General features: G+C 39.8%; 1 protein-coding gene across 2 annotated transcripts in view; it reads right to left on the bottom strand.

Annotated features, from left to right (window-relative positions):
- The window catches only part of Ric1 (RIC1 homolog, RAB6A GEF complex partner 1), an 84,579-nt gene that overhangs the window by 43,117 nt on the left and 29,672 nt on the right, over positions 1-11,790 (bottom strand). For both annotated transcript variants that reach the window (XM_021192608.1, XM_029535354.1), the window contains exon 4: positions 4,037-4,144. In XM_021192608.1, the coding sequence (XP_021048267.1) occupies positions 4,037-4,144 (108 nt within the window). The remainder of the gene's footprint in view (positions 1-4,036; positions 4,145-11,790) is intronic.

The raw sequence follows: 11,790 nt of genomic DNA, 5'->3' as shown, positions 1-11,790 counted from the left end.
GATCGGGTAAGGAGGTTGAGGGAGGAACAGGAATGTAGCCCTGAGGGCCAGCAGAAGGAATGGAAACAGGCAACCTCAGGAGGTGGGAAGTGGGGGACCCTCTACAATGCACCAGAGACATGGGAGGTGAGAAATTCTCAGGACTCAGAGGGAGAGACCTTAGATGAAATGCCCTACAACGGGGAGAGGGAAATTTTAGAATTCACCTACAGCAGAAAGAAAGGGCATCAAGTGGAGGGATGGGGTTGCCATCCCACAAGTGGAGGGATGGGGTTGCCATCCCACAAGTCAAAAACTCTGATCCAGAATTGTTCCTGTCTGAAAGAACTGCAGTGACAAAAGTGGAGAAGAGCCTGAGGGAAAGAAGGTCCAATGACAGGCCCAAATTGGGATCCAGGTCAGGGGGAGGCCACAAGGCCTGACACTATTAATGATGCTATGGTGTGCTTACAAACAGGAGCCTAACATGACTGCCCTCTGAAAGGCCCAACAAGCAGCTGAAAGAGTCAGATGCAGATATTTACACCCAACCAGTGGACAGAAGCTGGTAACCCCTGTGGTTGAAGCTGGAAGAAGCTGAGGAGGAGGGCAACTCCATAGAAGACCAGCTCTCTCAACAAACCTGGACCCCTGAGATCTCTCAGACACTGAGCCACCAACCAGGCAGCATACACCAGCTGATATGAGGCCCCCAACACATACACAGCAGAGGACTGCCGGGTCTGGCCTCAGTGAGAGATGTACCTAACCCTGGGGAGACTTTGGGCCCCAGGGAATGGAGAGGTCTGGTGGGGTAGGGGTGGGGACATCCTTTTGGAGTTGGGGGAGGAGGTGTGGGATGTGGAACAGTCAGAGGGTGGACCGGGAGGGGGATAAAGTCTGGACTGTAATGAAAGATTAAAGAATAAATAAGAGAAAAAAAAAGACGAAGAAATCTGCATCATCAGTAATTTCATTATCGTACTGTCTGGTTTATATTCAGGGACAGGAGTAAATACTTGATTTTCAAAGTAAAACAAACAAACAAACAAACAAACAAACAAAAAAACCGAAAACCATGAACACAGTCTACGTATGTTTTAAATTAGACTAGTCCATTATTGGCTCCACAAATTTTATATCAAGCTTCACATTTCTCAAACAGGGGTATTTTTCAATTTAGGTTTCTGACTGAGTTCTAAAGGATTTTATTAATATGGTAAGTAAGGAATATCATGCATGTATCACACTTTGTCACATCTGACTTGAAATAGAATAGTATTTCTGATTAACCAATTTTAAAACTCATAATTACAAATATTTAACTTTTAAATATGCTCTATATTCGAGCAATAATGAAAGATGGATACTTAACAATAATCTTTACTTTTTATTTGATCGAAAAGAAAAGGTGACAGTACTTTTGCTCCTATATGCAACAAGATAACCATTATTCCTAATTTTCATTGATTACATTGGCTGTGACAGTAGAAAATAGCTGATTGTTTTCAATGTCTTCTCTCTTATTTACAAGTGTTAATAGGGATAGGGAATTTACAAGAAGTATGTATTTGACCAGCTAATGGTATTTAAAATGTAATTCTTTCTTTGGATGGTTGAGAGAAACTGAGACTGCCAACCACATAACCTCGAAGAACCCTACTCTTCTACAGGTGAAAGTCATTGTCTCAGTTAGGGTTTCTATTGCTTCCATGAAACACCAGGACAAAAAAGCGGGCTGGGGAAGAGAGGGCTTATTTAGCTCACACTTCAAAATCACTGTTCATCATCAGAGAAGTCAGGACGGGAACTCACACAGGGCAGGAACCTGGAGGCAGGAGTTCTCGCAGAGGCCATGGAGGGCGCTGCTTACCAGCTTGCTGCTTGTGGCTTGTCCAGCCCGCTTTCTTACAGAACCCAGGACAACCAGCCCAAGGGTGGCACTACTCACCATGGGCTGGGCCATCAACCACTAATTAAGAAAAACACTTTATAGATTGTCTACAACCCTTTCTTATGGAAGCATTTTCTTAACAACAACAGATGACTTCTCAGATGACTTCAGCTTTTGTCAGGTTCACATAAACTATCCAGCAATATCATACAAGTTGGAAGCAATTCCTCCCTTCCCTTTGGTGGTGCTAGAATTTGAACTCTGGGCCATGAGTATGGTGAAAACATGCTCTACTACCAAGTCCCCTCCCAGTCCAGACATTCTTTTGTAAAGACTTTCTATCCTGTTTCCATGTGCTACATGGCTTTACCACCAGGTGGAGCCATAAAACCAAGTTGTATTGTCCTACCTTGTTTGGTGTCCACATACATTCAAAATTCCTTCTGCATCAAGTCTTTTAAAATTTTACTTATATGTGTGTGTGTGTGTGTGTGTGTGTGTGTGTGTGTGTGTGTATGGTGTATGCACATCTATGTATACACATATGGTGGCCAAGGAGTGTACTGCTCTATCACACTGAACTGGAGCTAGGCTGGCAGCCAGCAGTCCCTAGCAATCCTTCCATCTCTGCCCACGTCAGCACTTAGAGTTAGGCTTGGCTGTGACTACACACATATTTTTATGTGGGGTAGAGTATTTGTACTTGGGTATCATGTGTATGAGGCAAACACTCTTACACACTGAGCTACTTCAAGTCACATTCTTTAAAAAAGGCTTTTATCATGAGCAAATAAAATCTGAAGTGATCAGTAACCTTTGATCAACACAGTGAATATACTAAACTAAGATTTTTCAGTTTAATCTCATTTAAGCAAGTAACAAAGACTTTCTTCTCCACTCAGAGACTAAAGGATAAGAGCACAGACTACACAAGGGAATGATAACAGCTCACCACTTGAATGTCAGCTCTGCTGTTTGTTCTAGTGAGTTGTGGTTTAACAACAACAACAAAATCAACAAAATGGTGAAAGATGCCCTTCGTTTGAACTATAAATCAGAGAGGTCTTTTTGAAAGTTGGAATTACATTTATATATAGTCCAATAGCTCCATACATGCTCAGTCACATGCTCAGGTTTTTATTTTTTTATTTTTATTTTTTTAAATATTTATTTATTTATTATATGTTAGTACACTGTATCTATCTTCAGACACTCCAGAAGAGGGTGTCAGATCTTGTTACGGATGGTTATGAGCCACCATGTGGTTGCTGGGATTTGAACTCCGGACCTTCAGGAGAGCAGTCGGGTGCTCTTACTCACTGAGCCATCTCACCAGCCCGTCTTTTTATTTTTTAAATTGTTACACTTTTATTTATTTATTTGGGGTGTATGTGCTTGGACATGCCACGGTGCAAGTTTGAAGGACAGAGGCCAACCTTGGGAATCAATTCTTCATTCTTACCATGTGGGCACTGGGGAAGCTACTCATTAGGTTTGGAAGCAAGCACTTTTACCTACAGAGCTGGTCCTATGGCTTAATAAGTCTGAAAGGTACCTAATAAAAACAAATCTTTTCCCTAACCCTGTCCCACTAGCTTATGCACTCTTCTAGAACAACAAACTTCTAATACCAGGTAAGACCAAGCACTCTTATCCCTGTATACACCTTGCTTTTTAACCAACAGTGTATCTGGGAAGTCTCTTAAAGATTGAGCCTCATTTGTTTTCACAGCTGTGTATTGTTCACAAAAATCATGTATGCAGGGGGAAGGACGGTAATAACTAAAAGGCCAGCCATGAAGCACTTAAGATAGTAAAGTGAAACTGAAAAAATACACTGAGAATAAATAGAGTTCTGTGCTTTAGTATTTCTTACTGCCTTGTCACATGACCTCTATTCACATTGCAATCAGAAAGCTTAATACTCCTTCAAGTGTACACGTACTTCCAAGAAACACACGGAGGCTGCAGAAAACGACAGCTCCCTCTTTTCCTCTACATACATGATTTTATTTGAATCTTTTAGTATGTTATCATTCCATACAATCAAACAATTAATTTATACATTTTGAAATACAAACAATTTTCTTGTTTGTCATAGGATTTAACCAACTACTGGTCTTTTGTGATTCGAAAATCTCAAACTTAACCAACATACAGTACCTCATGATGGGTGCTTGCAAATCCAGTATTTTCTTCATTTCTAAATTCAATGCTGGGGCACAATGTTCTTCCTTAAAATGAGGTATCCCCTTCATTTGTGGACTTCCTCTAAGAGAAATAGCACAAGGTTAAGAAAAAGATATTTATTTTTCCCCCAATCTGTACCTAATATGCACTCAATTAAACAAATATAACCCATTTACGGACTAGGTGCTCATTCTATAGATTTAAAAATGAAAGTCAAACTTGAATTCTATCACAGTAGATACATTTATATACCAATTAAATATATGTAAGCTTGAGTAATTTAACTTGTGTTGGGGGGCTGAGGGTAAAAAGCAGAGGGGGAAAAGGAGGAAGGGAGGAAAGGGGAGGGAAGGGGAGAATTAGTTGAACTCTCAAGAGAACCAACTTTGTTTAAAGTGACTAAGAGTGCTTTCCTAGCTGGGAAATTACAGAAGCAATGTATCATCCACATGCAGTAGTATGTGGTCCAAACTGTTCATTTATTTCACCTTGCCTCACACCTTATCTTTGATTCCTAGTCTGTGGGTTTTTTTCAGGATTAATGTCAGATTCAGGGATGTACTTGGTTATTTCATAAATGACTTGGCACTAAATAACAAAATGGTATGTGTATTTAAATCCATGGTGATTAGTGGCTGCACAAGAATACGTAGGTCAATGTCAGGAAACTGAGCACACACCTCCTAAAAGGACTACAGAACTGTCTTGAATTCCTCATCTCCACATGCTATATCACCAGACTACAATTCTTCGCCCGTGTAGGGAGTTGATAGTTATATATCTGTCATATGTTTTTACTGCTATGATAAAGACCATGACCTAAGGCTGCTTGGGGAAGAAAGAGTTTACTTTGCTTATACTTCCACATCACAGTCCATCATTGAACAAAGTCTGGGAAGGAACCCAGGGCAGGAACCTGGAAGCAGGAACTAATGCAGAGGCCATGAAGGAAGGCTGCAGATTGGCTTTCTCATGTCTTGCTCAGCCTACTTTCTTACATACCAGCTACAATAGGCTGGGCTCTTTCACATCGATCATTAACCAAGAAAATGCTCTATACAGATTTTTCCTTCAGGCCACTCTTCCGAGGCATTTTTTTCAACTGAGAGTCCCCCTTCCAAGATGACTCTAGCTAGTGTCAAGTTGACATAAACCTAACCAACACAGTACCTTTTGTGGCAGCTATCGATTTTGACAACAATTGTCCTGCTGACATCACTTCTCTTTCTAATCATCTACTGTCCTGCAATTCAATTTGTTTATACTACAATAGTTTTTAAAGTTTCTAATGTTTGTGAAAATCACTTTACTTTGCTGCTCAGAAACCTGTTTTGCTTCCTTTTGTTTGTGGATTTCTTTTCTTTTCTCCCCCACCCCCCTAGATAAGCTAGACGGTAGTGTATTGTCATCTTGCTGCTTCGGTAACCAGGAACATTTGTGTCTTTCTATGTCTGACAGGCTAAGCAGGTTGATACTCAACCATGAAGGTTAATGTAACAACACTCTTTAAAAAGAAAACGAGAGACTAATTTACCAGAGTCACATTGGAAGTGGTAATCATGCACTCTGTGGTCACTGTCCGAGGACATTCTCCAAGTCTAAGTACTTTTAAAGCTAATTTTATCTTAAAAAGTAGTAGTTAAACTTCAAATAGTGCTAGAAGACTCAGGAAAAAGGAAAAAAGAATGCAGTCTTTGGAGATTCTGATGACAAGCCAACCTTAGAGAAAGCCCCGAGTTAAATAAAATGAAAACTCCTGAAAGTTCGACCATTTTAAAACTGTGCACTTCAGAGACCGTCATGGTGGGAACCTGAGAAGGGAGCGAATGCTATAGTTTTCTCTTGTATGTAAGAAAAATCATGTCACACATGCTCAAAGCAATTTTTTTTAACATTTTAAAAAAATATTTACTTATGTACTATAGCTGTCCTCAGACACACCAGAAAAAGGGCATCTGATCCCATCACAGATGGTTGTGAGCCAGCATGTGGTTGCTGGGAATTGAATTCAGGACCTCTGGAAGAGCAGTCAGTGCTCTTAACCACAGAGCCATCTCTCCAACCCTCAAAGCAATTTTTTAACTTTGTATCTCAAAAGCTTTGCCCCTCCCCTGAAAGAGGGGGGGGGCGGTGATCTCACTATGCAACCCATGACAGTTTAAAATCTGTGATTTCTCTGTCTCCACCTCTCAAAATGCCAACATTACAATTTTATGTTCCTGTGTCTGAGTACATTTTTGGTTTTGATAATTTCATGTGTATATAAATTAAAATTTGGTCATTTTTAAAACATTACCCTTTTCTATGTTCTTTCTTCTGGTGATATGATATTCTGAGAATATCTCTAACATTCTAAAAGTCTAAAATTTCTCCTGGACCTCACAGCCCAAGTTAATAATATATCTTGACATCACCTAAGAGTTAAGACTGCTAGCCTACTGTTTACTCAGAGTCTGTTTATTTTACCTGCCTTTAAGAGAATAACTGAACAGCCAACCTTACTTGTCTTGGATTTCTTATGTATTCAACTTGTAGAGCTACATTCTTACTTCAGGTACTGCTCCATGCCCTTGACCTAGATATTGCAGATATATCTTTGCTGAAAGCAGCAGATACAGAATTTGAAAACAACTTCCTAAAACTTACCATAAAGGTTGAAAGCAACCATTTATGGTTACTGGTTGATAAACAATGACATTTGCTATCTGGTCAGTAGGGGTCAGTTGAAATCAGTGACCTAATGCTTTTAAAACTCCGTAAAGATTTCTGTAAAGTATCCCATTCCTTCTCCATGTGATATTTTCTATGCTGTTCAACAAACAGAGAGCAAAGTCCATTATTATGGACAGTCACACTGCTCACAGACAGACAGATACCACACACTCATACACACAGCTCATACATCAGACAGGTACACATTAGGACACACACAGAGAAACATAGGGACAAACAGGTTCAAAACAGATTCCCAAGAGAGCGTTCAGACACAGACTCAGATTCATAAAACAGACAGACAGAGGAAAGATGAAAGAGAAAATGCAAGTCTGGACTTGCTCTTAGCTACATGACTCCAAGGAGAAGTGCTTCTTATTTCTTTCCTTAATGCAGGATGGATTCACTATTGGATTTAACTTGGATTTAATCCCCAATGCATTATAGCTGCATACCTTCCCTTCCACTGAAAAGCTTCATCTTGCCAACAAGTCCCTTCCTGTTCTGACCCATGCCCGCCAGAGGAATTATAGGTGCTGGCCTGTACATTAGTGGGGGTTATCTATTGGAATAATAAACACATTTATTAATGGCAATACCTCTAAAGAAAATGGTAACTCTTCTTCCAGAGCACGATGTTTTTAAAACACGCTTGCGTGTGTATAAGTGTGTGCTGGGAACAGAGTGTGGAGCTTTGTACATGTAAGTGTTTTAGCCTTGTGCATGAAAGAGGTCTAGCATGAGCAAGAGGCCTCTCACTCTCAGTGGCAGTTTTACTCACAGATTTTATCTCCATCCCTCCCTCCCCCATCAATATTAGTCAGTTCTAAACTTTCAAAGTAATAGAACTTCTATAAGTACATGCAGACCAACATATGTGTAAGAGTCCAAAGGCAAGGAAAGAAAACTTCTGCAGAAAGAATATTTGAGAAAGCAACAGAACATTTTAAAAATTTGATTGATAAATATAAACATCTAGGGAACTTAACAAACTTCAAGTCAGAAACATGTGAAAAGACTGAAACAGAGATATATAAACTGGAACTATCAAAGAGAATTCTGAAAGCGCCAAGACAAGTGTCTCTCCCACATATAAAGAATTCTCAACATAACTGACATTTCCTCTTCTGATCTTATAGAGGACAAAAAGCACTAGAATAACATACTTTACAGCTGAAAGAAAAAAGGTTAAAGAACAAAATATCTGGACAAAGTATTTTTTTTTTTTTTTTTTTTTTTTGGTTTTTCAAGACAGGGTTTCTCTATATAGCCCTGGCTGTCCTGGAACTCACTTTGTAGACCAGGCTGGCCTCGAACTCAGAAANCCGCCTGCCTCTGCCTCCCGAGTGCTGGGATTAAAGGCGTGTGCCACCACGCCCGGCTTTGGACAAAGTATTCTTTAAAAAACTGATGGAGAAAGTAAGAGGTTTAGGGATCTAAAATAATTAAGGGATCTGCCATAAGCAAGAAACACTAAACACTAAATGAAACCTTTTGGGATGAATGAAGACAGGAAACAGTAATTCAAAATCATGTTAAAAAAACATTAAAGCAGGAAATATGCTTTTGCTTTAGAAAACCATTTATTTCTGTATGTTTTGAAAAACAGGTGAATGAAACAATACTTGTGAATCTGTGTCAATATGCATACAATATGTAAACATATCTCTGTGACAACAGCACCATAAGAAGGGGACAAATAAAAATGTCTGGTCTGGGACCTCTGCTGTTCAATGGTTACTCATTCAGACTAAGCAGTTATTTGTGCAAAATGTTAACTATTCAAGATAACCACTAAGAAAGTAGCTACAATGGACAAAGAGAACAAACCACAAGTGAAACGAGATGCATGAAGACCGAAGAACAAAGAAAAAATTAGAGCAGTAATTAAGAAGAAAACACGCCTGCCCGTGCCATCTTGGGCACAATCTCGGTGGAGGGTCCCCAGGTCCCCAAAGGACTCTCCACACTACAGGCACCCTAGCATACCCAGGATCTTGAGATCATTGGTGAGTGGAACGCAACATCTGTGCCAAAAACCCAGAGGTTCTTGTGCTAGCAGCAACAGGGTCAAAGGAGAAAGGCAGGCCCTAGCACACCTAGAATCTTGGGATCACTGAGACCAGTCTACACAGGAGAGCACATGGGTGGCAGAAGCAACAGAGCTTCTTGGACAGGGTCACTTTGGGCCTTCATCCTCAGCCAGGAGGCAGAGCTGAGACCCAGATCCCTGTGCACTTACCTTGAAAGAGGAGAATCTCCCTCCAGGGAGGGCTCTGACCCCAGGACTCAGGAGGTGAATCTGAGCTCCAGACTTCTGTGTACCTTCCCTGCAAGAGGAGAACTTGCCTGCAGAGAGTGCTCTGACCACTGGGACTCAGGTGAGAGTTGGACTCCCAGGAGTGCTGACAGAGGCTAAAGAATCACAGGGGGAACAAGCTCCAGCCAGAGACAGCTAGAACATCTAACACCAGAGATTACCAGATGGTGAAAGGTAAAGGAAAGACTCTTACTAACAGAAACCAAGACCACTGGGCATCATTAGAACCCAGTACGCCCACCACAGCGAGTCCTGGATACCCCAACACACCCAAAAAGCAAGATTTGGATTTAAAATCATATCTCATGATGCTGGTAGAGGATTTTAAGAAGGGCATTAACAACTCAAAGAAATACAGGAGAACACTGCTAAACAGGTAGAAGACCTTAAAGAGGAAACACAAAAGTCCCTTAAAGAATTATAGGAAAACGCAACCAAACAGGTGATGCAATTGAACAAAACCATCCAAGATCTAAAAACGGAACTAGAAACAATGAAGAAAAACCAAAGGGAGACAACTCTGCATATAGAAACACTAGGAAAGAAATTAGGAATCATAGATGTGAGCATCAGCAACAGAATACAAGANATGGAAGAGAGAATCTCAGGTGCAGAAGATTCCATAGAGAACATGAACACAACAATCAAAGAAAATGCAAAATGCAAAAAGATCCTAACCCAAAACATCCAGGAAATCCAGAACACAATAAGAAGACCAAACCGAAGGATAGTTATAGAAGACAGTGAAGATTCCGAACTTAAAGGGCCAGGAAATATCTTCAGCAAAATTATAGAGGGAAATTTCCCTAACCTAAAGAAAGAGAGGCCCTTGAACTTACAAGTAACCTACAGAACTCCAAATAGACTGGACCAAAAAAGAAATTCCTCCTGACACATAATAATCAGAACAACAAATGCACTAAATGAAGACAGAATATTAAAAGCAGTAAAGGAAAAATGTCAAGTAACATATAAAGGCAGGCCTATTAGAATTACACCAGACTTCTCACCAGAGACTATGAAAGCCAGAAGACCCTGGACAGATGTTATACAGACCCTAAGAGAATACAAATGCCAGCCCAGGCTACTATAACCAGCAAAACTCTCAATTACCATAGACGGAGAAACTAAAGTATTCCATGACAAAGCCAAATTCACACAATATATTTCCACAAATCCAGCCCTTTAAAGGATAATAAAAGGAAAACACCAACACAAGGTTGGTAATTACACTGTAGAAAAAGCAAGAAAGTAATCCTTCAACAAACCTAAAAGAAGACAACTGCAAGAACAGAATCCCAACTCTAACAACAAAAATAACAGGAAGCAACAATTACTTTTCCTTAATATCTCTTAATATCAAGGGACTCAATTCCCCAATAAAAAGACATAGACTAACAGACTGGCTACATAATCAGGACCCAACTTTTTGCTGCTTACAGGAAACCTACCTCAGGGAAAAAGACAGACACTACCTCAGAGTAAAAGGCTGGAAAACAATTTTCCAAGCAAATGGTCTGAAGAAACAAGCTGGAGTAGCCATTCGAATATCGAATGAACTCGACTTCCAACCCAAAGGTATCAAAAAAGACAAGGAGGGGCACTTCATACTAATCAAAGGTAAACTCTTCCAAGATGAACTCTCAATTCTAAGTATCTATGATTCTAATGCAAGGGCATCCACATTCACTAAAGAAACTATAGTAAAGCCCAAAGCACACATTGCACCTCACACAATAATAGTGGGAGACTTCAACACCCCACTCTCATCGGTGGACAGATCCAAGAAACAGAAACTAAACAGAGACACATTGAAACTAACAGAAGTTATGAAGCAAATGGATTTAACAAATATCTACAGTACATTTTATCCTAAAACAAAAGGATATACCTTCTTCTCAGCATCTCATGGTACCTTCTCCAAAATTGACCATATAATTGGTCACAAAACAGGCCTCAACAGATACAAAAATACTGAAATTATCCCATGCATCTTATCACATCACCACAGACTAAGGCTGATCTTTAATAACATAAATAATAATAGAAAGCCAACATTCACGTGGAAGCTGAACAACATTCTACTCAATGATAACTTGGTCAAGGAAGAAAGAAATAAAAAAATTAAAGACTTTTTAGAGTTTAATGAAAATGAAGCCACAATATACCCAAACTTATGGGACACAATGAAAGCAGTCCTAAGAGGAGAACTCATAGCACTGAGTGCCTCCAAAAAGAAACTAGAGAGAGCATATACTAGCAGCTTGACAGCACACCTAAAAATTCTAGAACAAAAGGAAGCAAATTCACCCAAGAGGAGTAGACAGCAGGAAGTAATCAAACTCAGGGCTGAAATCAACCAAGTGGAAACAAAAAGAACTATTCAAAGAATCAACCAAACCAGGAGCTGGCTCTTTGAGAAAAATCAACAAGATACATAAACCCTTAGCCAGACTAAATAGCGGTCACAGGGACAGCATCCTAATTAACAAAATCAGAAATGAAAAGGGAGACATAACAACAGATCCTGAGGAAATCCAAAATATCATCATATCCTACTACAATAGGCTATACTCAACAAAACTGAAAAACCTGGATGAAATGGACAAATTTCTAGACAGATACCAGTTACCAAAGTTAAATCAGGATCAGATTAATAACGAAAACAGTCCTATATCCCCTAAAGAAATAGAAG

The sequence above is a fragment of the Mus pahari genome, chromosome 1, assembly GCF_900095145.1.
Source record: "Mus pahari chromosome 1, PAHARI_EIJ_v1.1, whole genome shotgun sequence".
Classification (NCBI taxonomy): domain Eukaryota; kingdom Metazoa; phylum Chordata; class Mammalia; order Rodentia; family Muridae; genus Mus; species Mus pahari.
Note: the sequence above shows the minus strand (reverse complement) of the source record. Positions and strands in the feature narration are given on the sequence as shown.